A 24617-nucleotide genomic window follows, 5' to 3' on the forward strand; every position below is an offset into this window, starting at 1 on the left:
TTTGGAAACTTAAGACATATATCTGGAATCTTTTCAAATGAAGGTTCTGTCTGTAAACATAGTTGTGCATGCAGTTGTATCTTACAGTGTAATGGAAGAAAATATATATTTGTTTTATTTTGGCATATTGTAGCTTGTACAAAATGACCTCCAGTGGTTTAATGGGAGAGCTAAAGAAGAGAAACGTGTTTTAATCAACAGTTTATGAATCTCGCTCTAACAGGATCTTTTTCTGGAAGGAAGGACACTTCTCCCATGTCCTCTGGTCCACCGTTTAATTAGCTTGATGAAATCGTGGTAGGGGACAGGAAGCATGACATCATCCAGTTTAATCTGCTAAAACACTTAAGTCAATAAACATTCCACGAGGTATTGATCTCCGTCTCTCTCTCTCCTGTCTTGTCCCCTATCTGTCATCTATTTCTCTTCTTTCTACATCAGTCTCTTCACCATCTCTTTTCTTCTCTTCTGTTTCTTTCCTTTGTTTTTCTGTCCTTATCTCTGTTCTCTACTTTTTTTCTCTCCTCTTCATCCTTTCTCTCTCTTCCAACGCTGAATGAAACGCAAGTAAAATGCATACTGTATAACAAAAAACTTTTAATAAAAACGGGGAACAGTTGTTCTCTGAGTTTGTTAATACATAATTAATATAAACAAATACAAACTTGATAGATTACATGTTATGCCAGTGCCAAACCAGTGATGTTCCAAGCCCTTGAACAACATTATGTAAATAAAAAATTAAATATATCACCCGGATGAATGTATTACAATGGATGGTTGGATGCTCTCCACCTCCACCTCCCACCACCAGTATGTCAGTGAGAAACCCAGTAAAGGACAGTAGATTTGAGCTGAGGCAGCCACATGTTGACTGACTACATTTATTTCACCAGCTCAATAAATACACAAAAACTGCCCTGCAGTTATAAAACAACTTCACTGAGTCTAAACAAAGCCTTATACTAATATCAGATATGTGCTTCCAAAGCATATTCCTAGAAAATGAAACTTTAAACAGACTTTACATAGATAACTTTCTTTGGTTGAATTAAGTGTATGAATATTTGGAAAGTTCTTTACAACCCCTCCTGTCTTGAAACAGATGACCCTCTACTACGTTCTACACACAGTTCTTAGCACATGCTCTTTGAGCATGCAATTCTCGAAACGCTAACACACACATGTAAAAATTGCCAACCTTCCAAACACACAATCTGGCAACAGCCTTCAACCCCAAACACCGTCATTCACTAAAAACCAAACAATTCTCTCCTTTCTCTCTACTTCCCTTTCCCTCTATCCACCCTGCCCCAGCCTGACTCCACACACCAACACACACCAAGACAGGGACCAGAACAGTTCAACCTTGCAGTTCTCTCTCTTAACATGTCAGTATATTTCTTTCATCACTCAATTCATGCATACTGTATATCCACATTGACATTACATCATTCTCTACTCTATGTGTGGCAGAGCTTCTCTAATAAGAATTAGTCATGAAGGTAAGTTAATTTATATACAGTCCTAGCCAAATAAACAATTTCCTGGCTCCTCTAGCCTATAACCAATCAAAACGGTCCATGCATATGAACTCAGTAGCTACTTTGATATTCCTCCAGATATCACGTTTGCTGCCCAGCAACAAAGCTCAGAGCCCCCAGTGAGGACCCCTGGCTTGTAGATGGTCCCCTTGCTGCAGGGGGGGAGAGAGAGACAGAGGGGTAAACAATAGTTTTATGGGGGACGTGGTCAGGAGGTGCAACACCCCCCCTCCTCTTCTTCCCTCCTCCTCAGAGCCTGGGAGGGGGGCGGGAGGGAGGGGGGCCCGAGGGTCCGGGGGGGGCCCGGGCAGGGGGAGGACCAGGGGAGGGTCGGACCACGGCGGGGGGGACTCGGGCTGGAGGGGTGGAGCGAGGTGCTCTGGATGGAGGGGCGGAGCGGGGGGCTGGCGAGGTCGACCTCGTCAGAGGCTGCTGGTCCACGGGAGGTGGGGGAGGGAGATGCGAGGTGAGGGCGGGAGGGGGAGAGGCGTGGGAAGGAGGGGGGTCTTCGTCTTTGACGCGATGGAACCTGATACAGCGACCCTGTGGAACAAACAGAGAGTTAGCTGCACAATGCACACACACACACACACACACACACACACAGGAGCGGACTGTCTTCTGTGCCCACCTGCAGGACAGTGACTTCAGACCAGAACAGAGCACCCACACATGAGGCCCCTCAGTCCTCTCGCCTTCCCTCTCTCCTGGCTCTCCCTTCTTTCTTTAGCTCATGCCTCCTAAAAACAGAGACGGGGGTGTATCTTTCTCTCTGGGGTGTGGAGTGTGTGTGTGTGTGTGTGTCTGTGCATGTGTAACTGGTTGTAAGTGTGGTCTTCTGAGCCCTCTGTCTTTGAACATAATTTACAAGTCAGGAAGAACGGCGCGCTTCTCTAATTGTCCCCACTGTTCCTCCTCTCTTGGAGATCACTGCCACTTCTCTTTATCGCTCAGCCCTCTCTTTCACTCGCTGCTTGCCTCCTTCTCTCCTTCTCCTGGCCCCATCGTTCACTTTCTCTCTTCCCTCTTGTGCTCGCTCTCTTTCATATTGCGTGTCTCTCTTTATATCCCAGATCTCCTCACTCCCTCCTTCCATCGTTTCCTCCCTCTCTCTGCAGTTAAAGGTTGGAGGGTTGACCCTAGGTGGTCTGATTTAACACCTTATTAAACACAGGGGGCCTTCAGTAACACAGGGGCAATTCCGAGGGGCCAGGCAAGGCTGGCATTGTTCCTGTTCATTGTGTGTGTGTGTGTGTGTGTGTGTGTGTGATTGTGGGGCTCAGTGAAAGGGCCAGTCTGTAAGCAGCAGAAGAGCAGCACCAAAGCAGAGGCAGCATATGGACGCTTGCACAACCCAAACTCATGAATATGTGAGGGTCTGTGTGTGTGTGTTTGTGTGGGTACGTTTGTGTGTTTGTGGGTGTGTCTGTGTGGGCATGTGTGTGTGCATCGGGGAGAGCATATGGCCTAAATAAAACTGCAACCTAATGAATAACAGTGAGAGAGGAAGGTGAACAGAGGGAGAGGGAGGGATAAAATGGTGGATGGATGTAGGGGAGGGGTGGAAGACGGAAAGAGTAGATGGAGGGGAGAGGAACAAGGAATGGATCAATTGAAGGGCCAGAGAGAAGAGACCCAAACTCTGGTGAGAGGCTCCTAAAAACTGAAGCACCGAGTACTTCTCCTCTAGTCCCCTACAACTGATGATGTGTGTGTGTGTGTGCGTGTGTGGTGTGTGAAAGTGAGTGTATGCATGTTGATGTGTGAGTGGGTCAGTGAAAGGTTAGTGATGAACAGGATCTTTCAGTCCATGTGGATGTCAAGGCTATCATTTGTTCTCTCTCTCTCCCCTCTCTCTGTACATCAATGGTTTCTATGTTTTAGTGATCCTATAAAGCTCCATGTATGTTCATATGGTTCATCTGTATTTAGGATCAAATGACAAGCCTGTTGTCACACACTGTCAGTGCTTGTCTCAGCACAAGATTAAGAGATAGCTGAAGATATAGAAAGGGGATAGAGAGAGAGAGAGAGAGAGAGAGAGAGAGAGAGAGAGAGAGGGAGAGAGAGAGAGAGAGAGAGAGAGAGAGAGAGAGAGAGAGAGAAAGACAGAGACAGAGAAAGGGGAAGACAGACATTTGACCTGACAGCTCTGCCTGTCACGTCACATGACAATAAAACAATCCACCCCCAAACACACACACACACACACAATACACAAAGAAGATTTAGATCGTCTAATGGAATCTGCAGTCCACTTGCCTCAGGAAAATAGTCACTTTTCCTCCCCTCCCCTCCCTTCATTTCCTTCCCCTCCTATCTTCACCTCTAATTTCCCCTCCTCTCCTCTCCCTAATTTTCCTCCTATGTGTATTCGGGCTGGACGAAGCAGTAAGTAAGGGTACAAAAGAAGGGAATCTCTTCTGTCACAATATGGCTCGTGGCCTTTCAACTCCCCATCTGTCTGTGTGATGCTCTCTCAGGGCGGCTGACACACTCTCTCTCACACACATGCACACGCCTACACACACACACACACACACACCTACACATACACGCATACAGGCACACCTACACATACACACACACACATTCACAGGCACACACACGTTGTGGGCATACACTGGCAACCCGCTGACGGTCTGCGTCTTCAGTGAAGTGAGAATAATGTGCGGAGATGTGAGAGAGCTCCTCCTGTCTGATCCACCGTTGGACTGAGGAGTCCCATCCATGCGCCTCATCATCACGGCTGTGCTTTTCATCACGATGCTGTGCTTTTAGATGCCTCAGCGCTGTGCTTTTCATCACGATGCTGTGCTTTTAGATGCCTCAGCGCTGTGCTTTTCATCACGATGCTGTGCTTTTCATCACGATGCTGTGCTTTTCATCACGATGCTGTGCTTTTAGATGCCTCAGCGCTGTGCTTTTCATCACGATGCTGTGCTTTTCATCACGATGCTGTGCTTTTCATCACGATGCTGTGCTTTTCATCACGATGCTGTGCTTTTAGATGCCTCAGCGCTGTGCTTTTCATCACGATGCTGTGCTTTTAGATGCCTCAGCGCTGTGCTTTTCATCACGATGCTGTGCTTTTAGATGCCTCAGCGCTGTGCTTTTCATCACGATGCTGTGCTTTTCATCACGATGCTGTGCTTTTAGATGCCTCAGCGCTGTGCTTTTCATCACGATGCTGTGCTTTTAGATGCCTCAGCGCTGTGCTTTTCATCACGATGCTGTGCTTTTCATCACGATGCTGTGCTTTTCATCACGATGCTGTGTTTTTCATCACGATGCTGTGCTTTTCATCACAATGCTGTGCTTTTAGATGCCTCAGCTCAGCGCTGTGCTTTTCATCACGATGCTGTGGTTTTCATCACGATGCTGTGCTTTTCATCACGATACTGTGCTTTTAGATGCCTCAGAGCTGTGCTTTTCCTAGTCATGGCTTGTTTTAGTGTGATAGATTACACACTTTGTCTGTCTCCCCCTTTCCCTGTTCAGAGCGTTTGAATATGATATAGGCAGCGCTCTCCCTCTACCACAATGCTGATTGTTTAAGGCTCAACAATGTCTTTTCATGTCAAATACAACCATCACAGCCCATTACGGAGCTTCCAAATTACCCTCCCTCAACCCCACCCCTCAGTTGGTGACAAAAGTCGATTTTTCCCCTCATTGGATCCCGTGTTGGAGGGGGCGCTGTATTTTCTGGGCTAAATGGCGCGTGAAGGGAGAGGCTCATTGTTGAGTGTCTCTGTGAATATCTGCCTCAGACGAAGGTTGACAAAGACCCCGGAAAGTTCTGTTTCTTTGACAGAGATGGATAAGGTTGAGAGGAGGAGAGGAGAGGGGATGAGGAGACGAGGAAAAGATGAGAGGAGGCAAGAGCCGAGGAGGTGAGACTAGAGGACACAAGGAAAGGAGAGGACAGAAGAGGAGGAGAAGACTAGTGGAGAGAGGAGAGGATAAAGAAAGAGGAGAGAGGAAGAGGAGAGTTTAGGAGAGGAATTCCTAAATGACTGTGTATGGTCCCTTGACCAACAGATTTCAAGGACACAAAGCACACACATTAACACACTGATCTGTAAGGACATACCATCACAGAATGACCCCATTCAGACCTGAACCGATGTATCACCACGGTGACCTGATCGGATGGCGAATTACCATTATGGGATGTCCAACTTGGACCTCGGAGCGCCTTCACACACCCAGTCAGACACACCAACAGCACATTTATTTCAAAACACATTTTCTAGCTTAAAGCTGCTGTAATGTCTCTGATAATCTTTCCCCCAGCTGAGTGGTCAGGCACACAGTCCGCTTTCCTTCCCCAAAGAGACTCACACAGCCAGGCCTGCTTTGGGGCTGTTCTCAGGGAGGTGGGGAGTGCACAGGGCTGACTGTGTAAGGACAATGCATGCTCTGTGTCTGGAGCACATAGAGACTGCTATCACTGGGTTCATTCACTGATTCCGTATGTGTGTGTGTGTGTGTTGGTGCGTGTACCATTTTTGAATCAGTGGTTGCTCGTTGGCCACTGTGAGAGTTTACTATGTTAGTCACAGGCACCTGGTGTCTTTATGACAGAGAGTGCAGATGTTTCACTGACAGAGAGAGAGAGAGTGAAAAAGAGGGACAGAGAAATAAAAAGAGAAACAGAGAGAGTAAGTGTTACCGTATTTCTTCGATGAAACACCACAGCATTTTTCGAACTGTAGTTCATTTAAATAGTAAGTAGGAATAACACAGGGATACTGCAAAGCTATGTATTTATTACTGCATCTTTGGTGTCTCATAAAAGTGTAAGTAAGCAAGTGTGCTGTCAACTATATATGTTAACAGCCAGCAAAGCATAAGCTGCAAGCGTACAAAGTTAGATCGATGTTTGTATTAATGTTGGCGAGGATGCCATTGAGGACACTGATAGCCGAAATGGATATTTAGTGACATCTTTGTACCGTATCTATTTGTAGCAACCCAGATATACAATAGAATTATGGTACATAAAAATAAAATGTTGCTGCATTTTTTAGAGGGCGCCATTTATTTAACTGTGTCACATTTAAATAGGGCGTTTATTCTATTGCAGTGTTTATTGAAGGGTGACTTTTAACCAAAGAAATATGGAGCACACTGATGGTTAAAGGTTTTTGGATGCTTTTATATAGGCCTTAGTGGTCCCCTAATACTGTATCTGAAGTTTATTTCCCGAAATTCAGCCCTGGTCTTCACTCCCACACTGAGCTTTCTTAAGGACATGCTGTTTCTGTGTCTGTAGCTTTAAATGCTTTGAGGAAGAAAGAGGCGGGGCTAACTGCCATGTTTAGGTCGTTTGCATGCCATGATGTCTCGAGCAAAACCAATATCGTGCTCGCACGGTCGTAGCTCATTTTGTCATCGGTGGGCCAAATTCTCTGTGCGGGCAAAGCAGAGAAAGGGGAGGTAACCTTCGCTCTTATGACGTTATAAAACCAGCATTTTCAAAACCGAGCATTTCAGCTTTCATTTTCTCAAAGGCTGAGAAGAATACCCAGGGCTTGGTTTACACTTATTGAAATTTCCAGCCACTGGGGGACCAAAGGCAGGCTAGGAGAACTCATATTAATGTTAAATAACCTCCTAAAGTGAACATTTCATATCATGGGACCTTTAATATCAGACTAGTATGATAGTCTTGATTTGTATAATTCAAACAGCATCAGTATAAGGTTAACCCAGTACTAGTTAGTATCCGTACTAGCTGGTATATCAGTACTAGTTAGCATCAGTACTAGCTAGTATATCAGTACTACTAAGTATCAGCACTAGTTACTATCAGTACTAGTTGGTATCCGTACTAGCTAGTATATCAGTACTAGTAAGTATCAGTACTAGTTAGTATCAGTACTAGTCCCACCTGGTCCCCAGGCTGGGGTCTCATGAGGGACACCTGGTCGTATCCTCGTCTGAAGAGGGCCCACAGCGCGTCCAGCTTCCCCTGGATGGGGCTGTACCATCGTCTCTGCTGGGGGGCCCCGCGAGGGGGCTTGCGAGGGCGGGGCTCGTAGGGCTCGTACTCCTGCTCTGGCATCTTCACCACGGCATTCTTGGGCTTGTCCAGCTTGGCCCCCTCCTCTGTGGAACCCTTTTCCCCCCAGCGCACCTACGGAGGGGTGGGAGGGTCAGAAACAGAGAGACAATCTAAATGTCAAAGGGAAAAATCAGCAGCCAGGTTATTACGTTTTTTTTTTACTTGAACAATGTGTATTTAATCCCTACTCAATACTCTAGTGAGACAGCGAGACTATGCATGTGAGAGGCAGTTATCCACAAAATGATTTGGGTGCTTGGGGAACAGTTTCTGCTAAAATGCAAATGTAATGTCATGTAATAGGTGTGTTTGCGTGAGTTAGTGTGTGTGTGTGTGTGTGTACCTCCATGCGCTTGATGCCCCCCACCCCTCTCCCTCCATAGTAGGAGGCGTCCACAGTGGGCCACCTCTTCTTAGGCATCCCATCCTCATCATCAGACTCCTGGAGGAGATAGGGGCAACACTGTCAACACTGAGACAACTGGTAGCATGCATGTGTGTGTGTGTGTGTGTGTGTGTGTGTGTGTATACGTGAGTGAGTGAGTGAGTGAGTGAGTGAGTGAGTGAGTGTGTGTGTGAGTGTGTGTGTGTGTGTGTGTGTATGCGTGAGTGAGTGAGTGAGTGAGTGAGTGAGTGGGTGAGTGTGTGTGTGTGTGTGTGTGTGTGTGTGTGTGTGTATGCGTGAGTGAGTGAGTGAGTGAGTGTGTGGGTGCGAACTTACAGGCTCAGGAGGAGGGGGGGGTGGAGGTTCTCTGATTACCTGGAGAAGAACATCCAAGAAAAATCAAGTTAACATCAAGACAACAGAAGGCATGTGCACACACACACATGCACAGGCACACATAAACATTAAATTTAATAACCTAACTAATAACAATAAAAGCTACAGCTTTTGACTGAGTTAAAGTAATTATTGAAAAATGTTGAAAACAAAGTTCTGATTCGGTCAACTGCAGGCTGTGAGAAATGGAGCAAGCTATTATTATTATGTCGTGAAATGCAATCTCAAAATTAGCATTTAATATTCAGCTCCCGAACATCTCAACTCTCAATGATAAAATTCAGATTCTTTTTTGGCTGCCACTAAAGACACACACTTACCACAGTGCAGCAGAGAGGCCAGAACCACCACATAAAGATCAAACCCAACAACAGGAACAAAACCAGCAAGGATATCAGCAGGATGGTGCCATCAAACTACACACACACACGGCGCGCACACACACACACACACACACACACACAGATGTTTGAAAACATGAACTATGTATACATTGTCCCATCTTTCATGACAGTCAGTGTTGTCCTGCTTCATGATGGTACTCACAGTGGAGAGAAAGAGCAGAGACCTCACAGAGGAGGGAGAGGAGGAGCGAGAGAGGGAATAAAGAACTAGAGAACAAGAAGGACAATTAATAAGAAGATACATTTATAACCAGTTGCATTCAAACAAAAGCAGTAACAAAGGAGAAACTGTCGAAATGCATCAAGTGTACCAGGATGTTTTTAGCATTTACTCAACTAAACTACAATCGCTTAACTTGATGGGTGATCAGTATTGTGTGGAGTACTCACACATTCGGTGGTGGTGATGTGCACAGAGCTGGTGATGTAGGACAGGCCTTCATTCATGCTCACCTGCAGGTAGATCACCCTGCAACACACAAGAAAAACTCTGTTACCCACAACACCCTTCAACAAAAAACAAAAATCTCAGTAGAGATAAGTTATTTCTGTTTGTCCACACAAGCAAACACACACACACACACATACACGAAGGCTAAATGTGAGAGGTAAGAGCTTATAAGATATAGTAGATTGGTGTGGGTGTGTGACAGTGAGAGAGAGAGAGAACAGGAGAGGACTGGATATCTATGAACGATAAACAGGAGTATTTCTGAAAGTGGAGACTGATAACAGTAGCCGGTTGATTCCAGGGCAGAACTGGAGCTGGGAGCAGAAAGGGCTTTTTTATGTTGTGGTTCTAGTTTAGGGGGTGGAAAAGAGAAGGGACAGTGAGGCCAAGGTTTAGACTCAGGAGAGGGGGTGGGGGGAAGTAAAGGAGGTGAGGGGGAGAGGTCACTTTAGGGTGATTGGGAGAGAAGGAGAGCAGCAGAGACGGGGAAAAAGAGGAAGTAAGAAAGGGGGATGGGAGAAAGAAGGTTCTTTCCTGTTTGACACCCTCTCTGCCTGATCCCTTGTCTTCTCAACTCACACTCTTTCCTTGTCTTCCCTCCTTCCACCTCTCTTTTGCGGTCCTTCGCTTCTTAAAAAATAGAGCTATTTAGACGTCTCTAAATACCCACCCCTTTTTTTCATCTGTCTATTCTTCTCCCTTTCCTTCCTTTCTTCTCTCCCCTCTTCTCTCTTCCCCTATATTTTCCTTTCTTGTCTTCTCCTTTCATCCCTCTATTTTTCCTCCTCTATGCTCCCTCTTGTCTGTCTCTCTTTCTCACAAGCTATCAGGAAGTGCAGTGCTATCATGTGACTGGTGACAGAGAGATATCAGTCCATCAGTCAGTCCACAGGCCTGCATATCCATGTGAGCATAATGTGATTTTGTGAGCTTGTGTGTGTGAGTGAGCAAATGTGCGTAGGTGTATCATTGTGTATGTGAGCGTGTGTGCGTGTGCGTGTGTAGTTCCGCATCCAGAAGGTTCCCAGTCACCATAGATTTATGTGACTGCAGCACCAATGACTTCATCATGTGCGACAAGGCAGAGAGATGGGGAGGGAAAGAATGTGTGCATGTGTGTGTATGTGCATGTGAGTCTGTGTGGGGCACAACCCTAAAATATCCTTTAGGCCTGTGGCCCATGATCAGAAACAGCCAGTCCTATAAGCCTACAGACCTTGCTGACATCCTCCTCTCGCTTGACAGCTGTGTCGTTTTATTCACAACCTTCCGGTTCTATTCGGTTCTGCCAGGAATATTATTAGTGGAATGTTTTGTGGTTACATACTGTACAAAGCACTTTTTGAAACTGAAACACATCCTTCACACTCTTCCTTCTGCCTGTAATTGTGTGATCAGGCTCTCATTTTGTTCTTCTGTGGAGGGATACATGCTGGACCCCGTTACATGCCAGCTAACCAGATGTAGGCGGAAACAAGAGACTGATTGATGAAATTCAGCTAAACAAAGAGGTGCTACATCTCCTACTGTCACATACAACACACAAACAAACCCCTTCCACCTCCTCTTCCTCATGCTCTAGTGTGAAAAATAGTAGCTTTCACCAGCAGAAAAGGAAGACTCAAACCATGTCTGAAATCTAGTTGACAGGGACACGACAGATGGTCACCTGGAGGTGTCTGAGGCCGGGGGCAGGAGAGTATAATTATGGACTGGGCTTGAGGCTGGTGGAGGCTGGAGGATTGGGAGGCTGGTGGATGCTAGAGGAGGCTGGATGATACTGGGGGAGGCTGGGGGAAGCTGGAGGATTGATTGGCTGGTGGATGCCAGAGGAGAATGGGAGAGGCTGGGGAAGGCAGGGAGAGTCTGGGGAAGGATGTGGAGCCTGGATAGGGATACAGGGGTTGATACTTCTCCAGGCCTTTTCCTACCTTTCTCCAGTGTCCTCCAGCCTGTCTTAGGCTCCACCTGCCTCCCCCGGGCCTATCCTACGCTGTCCTTGCCTCCCTGGGTTAATTTTCTCTCCTCTCATCTTCCTCCAATCTTCATTCTTTTCTCCTTCTCCTCTTCATCTCATCTTTCTCCTCTTCCTCTCCTCTCCTCTTTTCCCTCTCATCCTGCTTCTCCTCTTCCTCTCCTCCTCCTCTTCTAATCTTCTAATCTTCCTTCTCCTCCCACTCCTTCCCTCTGCGACTCTCAACCTCCTTCTCCTCTTCCTCCTCCTCTTCCTCACTGCCTCATCCACACCTCCGATCCTCTCTCCGTATTTCCCTGTTGTGATTGGTGTCTGGCTTCGTTAACTCTGACAAACACTGATTGATCGCAGGCCCTCCCACGACTTTGGCCCTCATTTGTTCAAGGACACCTTCATGCTCTATCCCGCCAGCAGGCATGTCAGTCTCACTGTTCCTCAGCCTGCAGGTCCCCCAGGGCTGAGTCTGCACCTCCAGCCTCGCTCCAACCCACAACATCTGAACAAGCTGAAGACATCCAACTGGTCAAGTCATGGTGTCGTCCAATCAGTGGATGGCTTACCCCATGTGCAGGGCTGCAGAGAAAGCCTCCTTCAGAACACTCCTCGAACAAGTTATATGGACAGATGGAAAAGAAAGAAAGAAAGAAAGAAAGAAAGGATGGATGTTGTAACTTACCTTCCAACCTCGTCTATGACTGGAGCAGGACAGAGTAGGAAGGTGTCTTCTATATTGACTGGTCGCTCATCTGCTCAGAGAGAACATGTTCATGTTTACTGGAGACAGAGAACCTGACATAAAGCATTATACTACACATTATAGATAAACTGTCTGAAACCATCAATATGTTCACTTGTATATGTGTGTATAGTGTAGTATTACATGTGTGTGTGTGTGTGTGGGTGGGGGGGGGGGGGGGTACACACACTAACTCTCTGGGTTAGTGTGTGTACTAACCCAGAGAGTGTGGTTGTGTGCATGTGCGGTACTAACCCAGAGTGTGTGTGTCGTTGAGTTTAAAGCTGCAGAGGACCTGGTCAGTGTTTCTGGCATGAAGAAACCCATTACCTCTTACCACTACCTGGAAGCTCTCTGAGAATGAGAGAGGGGGTGAGGGTGAAAGAGAGATTAGACAGGGTCATAAGCATACTAGTTACCAATAATGTACAGTTCAGTATTGACTGTACAATCTCCTTCACTCACAGCAGTCTTCCCTAATCCATGTCAAAGGGTTGAAGGATTCGCACATGTTCGTATGTGTGTGCGGATGGGCTGATAACCATCATATGCTTCATTGATGCCAACAGTCTGTGAGTGTGTGTGTGAATGTGTGTGTGTGTGAGTGTGTGTGTGTGAATGTGTGTGTGTGTGAAGGTGTATGTGTGTACAAAATATGTGCATGCATGTGTGGAATGGCGTAGCAAACGCTCCACTGGTGCTAACACATAAAAGTGCTGCTGTTCACAAATATTTGCCAGCACTGTAGCCAGGAGGCGTGTGTGTATGTGTGCGTGTGTATGCGTGTGTACATGTGTGTGTACATGTGTGTGTCTGACCTTTTGGTCCCCCCAGGCGCCAGTCAAGCGCGGTGACGGGAGCTAGGCAGCATATGCTACAGTGGGTGTTAGTGTGTGTGTTAGTGTGTGGGTGTGTCGGTGTGTGTGTGTGTGTGTGTTAGTGTGTGGATGTGTGTGGTTGCTAACCAGCATATGCTAGAGAGGGGGGAAAAAATACTCGCTTAGAAATGTGACTGCAGGGTTGACACCAGCAGAGTCAAACTAGATCTGACCTTACCTATGGCACCAACAGCATGTGTGTGTGTGTGTCTGTTTATGGTTTTCGGTTGTGCACTGAGGCTTTCTCTAACATTAGCCTGGCTAACAGAACTGAACATTTGCCACACCTTTAACATTTAAAGCTGCAGCGTAAAGATCACTGGATAAAAAGAATTGCTGTGTGTGCGCCTGTGTGTGTGACAGGGTTTCAAAAAGGTCAAGGATAGACACGGAGAACATTCGCACACAGTAAAAGTATCTGATATTTTCTAGAGGTAATCTAACTAACTAATGTGTTGAAATAAACCAATATAATGGCAGTGATTGTCTTTTTGATTGTAAGTTGGCATCCAGTTGTCCAGTCGTCTACTATCTGACCAGGCTATGTTAGTGGTCCCTCGTGTACAGCTCAAGTGTAGAGGAGAGCGTGCCTTTTCTGTGGCCGGTCCTAGACTGTGGAACTCCCTGCCATTAGAGACTAGGATGGCTCCCTCTATCTCTAGTTTTAAGTCCAGGCTAAAGACCCACCTATTTTCTCCAGCCTTTTTGTGATTGCTCTGGGGTTTATGTTTGTCTATATTGTATGGTTTATATTTATATCACTTTCTTTTTTTAATAATTCTTATTTTAGCTCTTTGAACTCCATTTTATGGTGTAAATGTGTATTTTTAAGTGTATGTGTAATTGTCAAACGCACTGTGAAGCACTTTGGCCAGCCGTGTGGCTGTTTGTAAATGTGCTATATAAATAAAGTTGAACTTGAATTTGACCTACGACACTTGATATTCTGATGGGAGTTGTATGAATGTGTGCGAGTCTGCAAGCTCATTTTTGTGTGTGAGCTAGTGTGTATGGGGGGTAGGGTTGTGCCATGTCCAAATGTGTCCTCTTCATGTTAGTGCAACGGGACAGTAAGCAGAGGGAGGGGGGCTGGGGGTGGGGGGGGGGGGGGTGGAGAGGGGAGAGATTGAGGGGGGCTGGGGGGTGGAGAGGGGAGAGAGGGAGGGGGGCTGGGGGGTGGAGAGGGGAGAGAGGGAGGGGTGCTGGGGGGTGGAGATGGGAGAGAGGGAGGGGGGGGGCTGGAGGAGGAGTGGAGGAGACGAGATTAAGGGTCAGACGTTAATGAAAGCAGCAATCTCTGCTGTCACCTTAGATAGACCCTCCGACTTTCACTGCCAGGCCTGATTGCCTGGGTGTGTGTGACGTGTGTGTGTGTGTGTGTGTGATCCGTGCTGTCATGTCTGATAGAGAGGCTGAGTGTTCACTGTCCAGTCTGATGGCCTGTTTTCAGGCAGCTCGGCCTGGTCACTTCACATCAGTCTGAGGGACATGTGTGTGTGGGTGTGAGTGTGGATGTGTGTGTGTGTGTGTGTGTGGAAGCTAAATAAGACCATACGTGTGGCAGCGAGAGACAGAGGCCCTCCTGGCTCCTGAAACCACTGTCACATTACCTACAGTATGCAGACTGTCGGCTCCTATGTAAATACAGAGGGGGCTGGGCGGGATAGTTATGGCTGATGTCACATCCTCTGATGGTGAAACATCATCCTGTCTTCCCTACCCTTCTAGCACACTCACTGTCTCACACAAACCAACACACGCTTGCACTTAACACATGAAAAGCCACATGGAGAGACTGTCTGAGAAGACTATGCTCAACTCTGTTTGGAGAGACCAACCTTGCCTCTCTGGAGAGACTGGTTCTATCTCTGTCTAGAAACAAAGGCTGTTTATCTGTATCACACCCCTATCTCTCTCTCCATCTTTTCTGTATCTAACTGCCTATTTCACAATCTTCCTCTCCTTTCCTCTCCTCCCCCTCCACTCCTCTCCTCTCCGTCCCGTTCATTTCATCCCTTCCCCTCCCCTCTCCACCCGTCAAAGTCCTCTCCTCTTCTATCCCATAATGAACACTGACTATGTCTGGAGAACGTTAATCTCATCTGCTGGTTGTCGTGGTGATTGTGCTGCAAGTGCACTCTTTCTAAATGAGTCTTAATAAGGTCATGTCAGAGCACATCTATCCTGCTGGCAACACACCAGCAGCACTCCCAGCAGAGTGACACACACACACACACACACAGTCTCTCTCTCTCCTTGTATCTCTTTTTGTCTTGTTCTTCATAATTGTTCTTGCTTTCTTGTCCTCTCTATCTCTCTCTGTTAATAAAAGTGGGGGTGGTGGAGGGATGGAGAGTGGCTGTTTAGCATATTGGCTGTGGCAAACTAGGCCAGAGAAGCAGCGATGCTTAAACATGTCCTGCTAATTCCTCCGACCAACTGCCTCCGCCGGCCCCTCTACAGACACACATACAATACGGTCACTGTCACTCTGGGGTCATCGTGACCATGCAATCAGTCAGCTGTCTGTTATATGTGTCATCACACAAACTCACACACACACACACACACACACACACACTGACAGCCTGACTGACAGTGAACACATTGTGTTAATCCAGCAGTTGGACATTCACAGTGCATAAAAAGTGTCTTCAGGACACAGCAATCATGAGCTGGCTCTAACAGCTATACTCTTCTGTGTGTGATTGCTGTTGTCTGGCACAACTTCACTAATGGGATGTTCCCAAACATACAAAGCCCCAGCCCCACTGACACTCAGGGCAGACCAGCAAACGCTACAGCAAAAGTGTTTACAGTAGTATGCTCCCTCAGGTCAGGCTGACTGGGGGATCACCACCAGCTGAGGCCTGTGCTGAGACAGAGGTCGGAGGTCAGGAGAGTAGAGGCTGATCTTACCTCCTGCACACACACTGGAGGGTTCTGCTGCTAGGATCTCAATGCAGGACTTTTTAATGATCTGAGAACACAACAGACCAGGAACAGCTAGTTAATAAAAGTGCAATGAACTACTTTGATAAGTTATTTTTATTACCGACGACAGAGAACAGTGGATGGGTATGTGTGTGCATACATGCATGTGTGAGTGTGTGTACGTGTGTGAGTGTGTGTACGTGTGTGAGTGTGTGAATGTGTGTGAGTGTTTGTATGTATGTGTATGTGCATACCGAGTCGATGATCCCCCTGAGGGCCTGAAAGCCCCCCCACACAGGAAACACATGTTCCAGGGTGTCTGCTATAGTGGCCAGCTACACAGAGAGACACATACTTAGGATTAATACTAAGCATCAGACACAGGGTTAGGGTGTGTGGGAGAGTGTGTATTGGAGAAAGTGTGAGTGATAGTGATTGAGTGTATATTGATGAGCACGTGAAAGTAAATATAAGTGTGTATGAGCGGGTGTGCCAGCTGACAGTTACATTCCAGAAGGTGACCTCAGTGTTATTTTAATCTCCACAAAGTCATGGTTACGTACCTGTGGTGTCAGCTGACGAAGGTTACATCCCAAGTCTTTTCAGGAAGTATAAATGTGGGGGCCTCTGAATGTCCTAATGACGTTATTTAGTCTGAACGTACATAAGATTAGATCCCCTATGAGTACTGTTCGTATCGTTTCAAGGATTACTTAAAATAACGTTTTCATTAAGTGTCATGATGTTCAAGAAGCGTCCCTAAGACATTTGTAGCGTTCCCTAAGATTTACAAAGGTACTGAATGTTACAGCCTGTTTGGGACATTTGTACATTTACAATGTTCCTCAATCACTACAAGTGATTGTGAGCAAGTGACTGTACAAGTGAGCGAGTGTGTGTAAGGATCTTGACCAGGGTCCTACCTGTGTTTCATTGAACTCCTTCACTCCAACACAGTACACTATTGCTCCTAGAGACCGAGCCCTCCGTGCCTGCAAGACCACAACACACACACAAGTCAACACACATGCAGGGCACAGCACACACAAATACAGTAGGTCCAGTCAACACACATTCACATACAACAAGTGCATTCAAAGAGAAGTTTACACATAGATCAAAATAACTTGATTTTGCCACATAAAAGGGAAATCGTCCCATCCGGTTCACAGAGAAGGATAATTGTTTTCTCTCACCTCTCGCTGTGCCGTGTCAAACTGCCATTCGTTCAACTCGCCATCAGTGAGAGCAATAATCACACTGGCTGTCCCTTTAAACACACGACCACATGTTTAGAATGCAGTCTCCATAGACCTGCCTGTGAACTCATACGAGAGCCGAAGTATAGTTGAAACCTACCTTGGTTTTCTTGATATATCTGTGCGTTAGCCTGCAACAGTGAAGGGGGTAAGCATTGGTTTAGCACCAAACAAAAAGGTATATGAGTTAATAGTTTATCTTTCAGCAGGTGATTTAATCCATAGCATGTACAACAAGGGACTTCAACCTGCATCCTTTTGATCTGCAGTCATTTGCTCTACCACTGAGCCAAACCATCCGTGAAGTTCACAAGCAGAGCATCGTCAAACACTAAATTTTTAACATTTTTGTTTGACGAGTGTAGGCAATGAGCCGGACCTGGCTTCAGAACATCAGTAACCTAGAGAGACAAGAGGCTCTGGTCTCACCATTTCCAGTCCCAGGTTCATGAAAGTGTCTCCCCCTGGGTAGACGTCCTTCAGGGCTCTCAAGCCCTCCGTGATGGCCTGTCTGGGGAGGGGACGAGAGAAGAGCCCTGGTCACATACCCTGGTACAGGCTGGGAGGGGGTGGATGTATAGTGAAGTGGTTTTCAGGGGTAGAAATTTGGACAGGTGTGTTGATGAAGATAGGGGTTCAGAGGACAGTGTGATGAGTTACAGCTGATAATATGAGAGCCTGCAGTGCCATACTGCTGGACCAGAGTGGTTAAGGACAGTGGTTATGAAGGGTGGTTTTGAAGAATGGTTATGAATAGTGGTTGATAAGGGTAGTTATGAAAGGTGGTTATGAAGGGTGGTTATGAAGGGTGGTTATTGTATCAGTCCACCGGTCAAGCCTAGCTGTCATACCTGTCCTCTGTCAGTTTCATGATGGTTTTTCCTTGTGTGGAGAAAACAATGAAGGACATGCGCAGCATAGGACTGTGGAACACACACACAAACACACATATTATTATATTTCTGCATTATTTAATGCATTATTTTCAGAAACATAATCACAGTATTGAGATGTCCCCACGGTCACATGCTTCTAACCTGACGAACTTCTCAGCCAAGTGTTCAACAAAGGAGTAGATCTCACTCCAGTGGTTCTTCACACTTCCAGACCTGAAACATTAAGATTAGCACATTTGAGAGATGGGACAGACATTTTCCCTCTGAAAAACATATGGAAAATACATCTCTGTTCGCCGCAGTGAGATCTTTTGGCTCACTATACAAACAGCATTGTCACTAATCACATAAAAAGATGTGCACAGAACAACAATTTACCACGGAGCACTCAAAACCATCACACCATGATAAAGCCTTTTAGTTCACCCCGGTAACATTCCACCATTGTATCCCACTATGCATCCATTTTACAATTATTCCCTCTGCAGACACTTTCATCCAAAGAAAAGTAACAAATGGTGCATATTAATTGTAGCAGATAAACAAGGAATGGAATTGCATAGGTCTAAATGTATTACAGTATCAAGTCTGAAGTAACAGTTTGTGTTAAGAGAACACAGTACAACAACATGTGCATGTGGGACCTCACATGGATCCAGCCTTTAGGTTCACTCTCTTCCACCACCAGCAGCCTAGCCGTCCAGCCTGCAGTAGGGCATCCCTCCCTGATCACCAGCCCTCCCAGGGGACTGCTAATGGGGGCTAATTGGTCCTTGGATGCAGGGTGGACCAGGACAGATGTAGGAGTCTGCCTCCAGCTCTCCTCTCTCCCCTCTGCTGTTCCTGCCTTCCTTTCTAACACCCCCCACCCTGCGCCCCAAGCACATCCCAAGCCCTTCCCTTCCCTGCCCCCCCTCCCCCCAGGCCCTGTGAGAGGGAACAGATGGTCCCACTGAGGACCGCCAGGCTCACAACAGGTTGGCGGTCTGGAGAGTGAAAAGGCTGAGATTTCAGTATCCAAGTGACACAGAGGTGACATCCAGCTGGGGGTGGAGGAGTACATATGTGTGTGTTTGTATTGTAATAAAAGACTGTGACATGAGCAACGGAGGGGCACAAGGCTCAATTTCAGCAGGGGTAAGGGTGTCTTTGTGTGGGGGGGTGTTGCACTTCAACTGTGTTACATTACCACCAATAGCACCGACATTTACTAGCATGATTTACATTTACATTTATGCATTTAGCAGACGCTAACTTCCAAAACAGAGCTTTACAAAAGTGCATAGGTCACTGACCATAACAACGAGATAGCCCCAAAAATTGCGGGAATAAAAAAAAAAAACACATAATCAAGCACAAGGGCAATTTCTAAGTTAAAGCTTTGGCCAGGGAGTTGTGTCGAGTGAATGGCACGAATGCTAACTGACCAAGCCCCTGGCACGCCTCTGTTTGGGCCTGCCAGCTTCACCAGACCAACCCAGTACTCTTTCAGTTACCTCCACAGTGCTCTTTCAGCTCACTACTCAGAGCTCTTGGTTAACTACCCAGATCTCTTACAGCCAACTACCCAGAGCTCTTACAGCTAACTACCCAGACCTTGATGGATGGTGTTGGTTCTTAAACATCATCCACCACGCTAATCACCACAACAAACTTAAGAAGCATCCTTTCATAATGCTTCGGTTGAGGAAGAAAATCTAAGAATCCAGTCTTCCAAAAACAGCAATACCCAAGGCTGCCTACACACTGCTAATTTACAAGCACTCAATGATCATTTGTGTTTCTTTTTGGCTTTTTTATACATGCATTTTATTGTATGCCAGACATTACATAACACGCACTGACTCATTGTAACTAATGGGGGTCATTTGCTCTAAATGATGTGTGTGTGTGTGTCTAGAAGTCTGTGATTCTCTTTTACAGCCTGGTTTTACGTGTTTTCCGTCTAAACACACGTCTCCTGTCTGTCTGACTGATACAAACACTAGTCTCTATCTGCAATTCTGAGTCCTAATCTTCCCCTTCTCCGACAGATAGATCTCACTGTACACTGTACTGTGAAGCACATATCTGCTACGGCGCCACTGAACAGGGCTTCTCTTGAATGGGCTGGAGACATTCAGGCAGGCTTCAGCAGGCTCTTTGATGTGGTTCTGATATGAAGCAGTGGAATGCTGAGACCTGCTGGTGTTCCACAAGATTGGACAGAGCACCGGTTCTAAAGTATTCTTCAGCGTTCTGCTCCTGAGTGTGTCTGTGAAGACTGTGTTCCATTACACCAAACACTCATAACGTTGATGGGCTGTGGTCTGGCTTCAGCACCAACCAGTGGGTCCAGGCAAGGACATGTCCATGCAGAAGCATGTCAGGGCAGTGGGTACCCATTAGTCAAGGCTAAATATAGAGACCGAGCACCCCCAATTTATTTCTTTGGACAAAGAGTATTCTCAATACTTAATCCCCACAAGGGGCGGAGCCAGATGTAGTAAACAGCCCCTGAGCCCCAATTTAGGACCTATACAAGCTTTGATGGGATCTTGGGTATGAACTTCCACAGATAATGCGAGCACACATAGGGCGCAAGTGAAATTTCTTTGCATTCATTTGAGCACAAAATAGTATTTTGAGCTTTATGTAGTATAAAACATTATGTTGGACTCGTATTGTTATATTTGCTGAAAATGACAAACTATTTAACCAAAAAGATTCAGGACTTTAGAGAAAACTATCAGGGCTCAAGCTCCAGAAAACACCCCCCTGATCCCAACTAAAGTTAAAACTGCAAATGTGGTGCTGGAATATCCCTTAACTTTTATTGAAGGAGGCAGAGTGTACTCATGTAGACCGGACCGAACACAGACACTCTTTCCTAATAAGATCAACAGATCATCAGATTGAGGAGTTGAGGAGGAGAATGCTCCTGGCTAAACAGACACATTAGGGCCTATCCAGAACTATCAGAAGTAGCCTGGTAAATCGCTGGGGTGGTATTTGAGGATTAGCTGGGGTCACTGCCTGGCATTCAGGGTTCAGGGTCTGAAAGGTCCCAGATAGATGCATGGACTGGAAGTAAGAGGGTCCAGCTGTAAGAGCTCTGGATAGTTGGCTGTAAGAGATCTGGGTAGTTAGCCAAGAGCTCTGAGTAGTGAGCTGAAAGAGCACTGTGGAGGTAACTGAAAGAGTACTGGGTTGGTCTGGTGAAGCTGGCAGGCCCAAACAGAGGCGTGCCAGGGGCTTGGTCAGTCAGCATTCTTGCCATTCACTCGACACAATTCCCTGGCCAAAGCTTTAACTTTGAAGTTGCCCTTGTGCTTAATTATGTGTTTTTTTTATTGTCTATTCCTCTCCGTACTGTTTCACATGTTTACAGTTCAGTCATGATCAGTGCTCTGGTTTTCAGAGAACCCTTGTTCTTTCCATATTCAGCGTGTTGTGACACGTTGGCCTGTTCTGTGTCCACATGTATAATCACACCTCACCCATAAAGCCCTGTTATGACAAAAATTTCAATTATGATGGCTGGCGTCCATTATTAGGAAGAGTAGGCTACAGTAAAGCTTCTGTTTTCTGCTGGCATTATAGCAACCTTTCTATCCAGTACTACAAGGGTATCTAGGAAGGTATATCTACTGCATACTATGATTAAAAGGGAACTGTAATACAAAGTTATTATATGAAAGTATTGCTATCCTGTGCTATGAAAGTATTGCTATAATGTACTTAACTAAATGCTATAGTATGAACCTATGCTATGCTATGAAGATAGGAAGGTATCAGAAGGTTTTGCTTCAACTGTTGAAGGAACCATGTCAGGTGCTGTGATTTGGTGAGATTCAACATGGCCTTTTGGCAATAAGATTTTCAACCATGAATCATCCATTCTTCCTTGAGAACATAATAGTTCTGACAAGATTGAGTTGAAACAGAATGAAAGAAAGAATATTTATATATATATATACTGCATCTATAGATTATTGTTTGGTTAATTTATCAGATTTATATTTTTGAAGGTATTGAACGCCCGAAACCAAGTTGTATATAGCGCTACAGAACAAGGCTGTGCTACTGTCTGGCAGTCAGCGCAGCTGCATCCGCAGGCGTCGTCAGCATGTAACCCAATCCACGCATCCTGCTTGCCTTGCCCAGTCTCGCCTTGAATCCCGAGGGGGAGAGACTGTTTTCCTCACAAGCTTCCATCCAGGGGCTTGGACCGACGAGGATAGCGCCAAACGATTCTCATAATAACAATGTTTTATGGTTAGTCGAATGTGCACAAACTTGGGAAAACAGTTTGACCTAGCTATAAGATCAAAGCCAACCGAGAAGTTGTATCGCTTTCAGAATGTATGCACAAAAAGTATACATGTGAACAGCCCAGATTACTACGTGACAAAGTTGTTTACACTTTTATTTCAACTGAATTGATATTTCAGAAATAGTCTGGGTTGACATTGCAGAGTAGGTTATTTGAAATGTAGAAGTATGCTACTATGGGCTACAACAGTAGTCCACGACACGCAGGACCCAGACTTGCACGTTCTCCAAACAACAAAGATGTTGCATAGCAATGCGCATTGATGAGAAAGTAAGTAGTCATAAATAATAACTCCCGCTTACTTGTCGAGGACAAAGTAGAGATCGAAGGCACCTTGACAAGACCTCTCCTCCTCCTCCTGTTCTCCCGCTATATCTCCTTTCACCGACGGCAGTTTGAGAGTAAAAATCCCAAGTAAAACCAGGGCAAGAGAGAGGCGAATCTGACTCCTCGCCATCTTTCTCGGACAGTTATGCTCGGCTACTTCAACAAACGGCAGAGAAAATATAGGCTACATAATTTCACTCCTTTAGAAAACCATGGTTCAAATAATTAACCTAAAAAATAGCCTAAACATACGACAATGCAATTTTAGCAAAGACCTTAGAAGTAATGGTTACAGTGTCGGTAGCTGGTAAGGAGAGCCACATCAGATAGTCCGGTTCTCATTCTCGGACTACGTTGGTGCTCCGGTTTGGAGTGAAAAGAACTGCTCAGTAGGCTAACAGAAAACTGGAGAGGCACGCAACAGGACATAGCCTACATCCCTTTTCCGGGATAACAAAAATCGTATCTTAGGCTACAAGCTAAACCTAAGATAGCCTACGTTTAATGGACCTGAGTCCATTAAACAATTACAATGCCGAGATGTTATTTAAAAAAATAAAACCCTAATCGATTTTGGGGGAAACACCATTTGAAAAGCCTTTGTCACTCCTTCAAGTAATTAAAGAGCCTATGATTTTAACTATATTTTACATATTGCGAGTTAGAGAGTTTGAATAATAACCTACTAATTATTTTTGTCAGGATTCATTTTCCATACTTCTTCAGTTCGTCAACGGCAAGAATGACAAGTAGACAAACAGGACCGAGCTAAGCGCAGCGAGGGGTCTGCTGCCTGGGGCTCAAAGGATGTCACATACCAATTAGTCTAATCATGGCCATTTCACTGTTGCGAGGTGTTCTGACATCTTATTGTTGTCTGAGAAAGACATCCGGAAGTCTGGAGAGGCGATGGTCTCTGCATTTTTTAGTCAAAATGTTAAACAAGGCATTGTGGAGATGGAGAAGATCAACAATTTTAAATGGACACGCTTTGCCTATTCTAATAATTATTTTAATTGTAGGCTAACGTTAGCAATAATATTATCACCCCAAAACTAAACAAATACAAAAAATATTCAACTTTGCAACGTCTTTCTTCTCAATTAGCCTTGAAATTCCGTTACTGCAGGAGTACAAATGTAAAATGGAACATTAGTATGCTAAATTACACATTGCCGGTGTTCTTGCCACTGGGCAAATACATTATTCATATAGGCTATTAAACTGTAATTGTTTTAAGAGCGTTTAATTAATTATTCCGCATCAAGGGTGTAATTTGTGCAAATGTATAAGGGATGGTTCTGAGCCAAATTTATACTGGGGTTGGCAGCAGGATTCTGGCGTAGGTTAATGTCTTTCAAAGGAAATAGCCTAGCTCAAGTTATTTTAAGTCGAGAAATTAAGTGAGATATTAGTATAATAAACAATTAGGCTACTTCTCTGATGAAGAAACATGCAGTAGGCCTATTCTTGTTTATGTAGGCCTTTTTAAATGTTAAATAAAAAGTAAAAGAATAGCCAAACATGGGATCGGAAACAATCGTCTCCTTGTCTTCGATCGAAGGCTTGATTGGACGAAACATACAAGATGAAATTAAAACTTATTTGGCTTCATTTAGGGATAATCACTGAACATCACAGCGCATTCATACCAGCGTTCTTGGTCTCTCTGGTAATTACCAGCGAACCAAGCAGGAACCAAGCACCAATCAGAGTACCCTGGGGCTTAAAAGACCTAGCTGTGCTCTGTGTAGGCTATGTGTGTGTCCTGTGTGTGTGCGTCTAATGTGTGTGAGTGTCCTGTTTGTGTGTGCGTCTGTGTCTGTGTGTCTGAGCCGGCACGCTTCAGTGCGCACCAGTGCGCCTCCTGACGAAGATAATAAGTGTGTGTGTGTGAGAAGAGTGGAACGCAGTAACGAGGCAGACTCTGCTGTGATAACTCTCGCTCTCTGACGGTAACAACAGTGAACGGAAAGACCAACCGTTACCGGTGGTAGACTGCACCTGCTGAAGACCAGTCTCCTCACGCGATCAGGTCACGGCG

The 24617-nt window shown here is 45.6% G+C and overlaps 1 protein-coding gene across 3 annotated transcripts; it reads right to left on the minus strand.

Annotated features, from left to right (window-relative positions):
- Window positions 1-577: 577 nt before the first annotated feature.
- antxr1d (ANTXR cell adhesion molecule 1d) lies at window positions 578-22961 on the minus strand. 3 transcript variants are annotated; one of them, XR_014768907.1, is made up of 18 exons: window positions 22549-22961; window positions 18073-18144; window positions 17887-17958; window positions 17465-17546; window positions 17136-17166; window positions 16973-17046; window positions 16700-16768; window positions 16031-16111; window positions 15762-15822; window positions 12220-12318; window positions 11905-11974; window positions 9193-9271; window positions 8719-8814; window positions 8339-8377; window positions 7961-8059; window positions 7444-7689; window positions 2176-2284; window positions 1976-2087 (listed from the first exon to the last, which is right to left on the minus strand). XR_014768907.1 is itself a non-coding variant. In XM_084710141.1 (17 exons), exons 1-17 carry the CDS (start codon window positions 22701-22703, stop codon window positions 1794-1796), a joined length of 1719 nt encoding a protein of 572 aa, XP_084566267.1. In that variant the 5' UTR covers window positions 22704-22961; the 3' UTR covers window positions 578-1793. The 3 variants fall into 3 exon arrangements, 2 of the variants coding, with proteins under 2 accessions (XP_084566267.1, XP_084566268.1); XM_084710141.1 differs by lacking the exon at window positions 2176-2284 and having other exon boundaries at window positions 578-2087; XM_084710142.1 differs by lacking the exons at window positions 2176-2284; window positions 22549-22961 and adding an exon at window positions 18581-18742 and having other exon boundaries at window positions 578-2087.
- Between the last annotated feature and the right edge of the window lie 1656 nt (window positions 22962-24617).

Source organism: Hypomesus nipponensis, chromosome 11 (assembly GCF_054491055.1).
Source record: "Hypomesus nipponensis isolate SF chromosome 11, ASM5449105v1, whole genome shotgun sequence".
In the NCBI taxonomy this organism is placed as follows: domain Eukaryota; kingdom Metazoa; phylum Chordata; class Actinopteri; order Osmeriformes; family Osmeridae; genus Hypomesus; species Hypomesus nipponensis.

Excerpts from the sequence above, each read along its gene's own strand:
- antxr1d (XM_084710141.1), bottom strand. The coding sequence starts at position 22,703 with ATGGCGAGGAGTCAGATTCGCCTCTCTCTTGCCCTGGTTTTACTTGGG. Across the intron at positions 9,272-11,904 it reads GTCATAGACGAGGTTGGAAG|GGTGATCTACCTGCAGGTGA; the intron begins GTAAGTTACAAC and ends TGTGTGTTGCAG. Across the intron at positions 2,088-7,443 it reads GACCCCAGCCTGGGGACCAG|GGTCGCTGTATCAGGTTCCA; the intron begins GTGGGACTAGTA and ends TTTGTTCCACAG.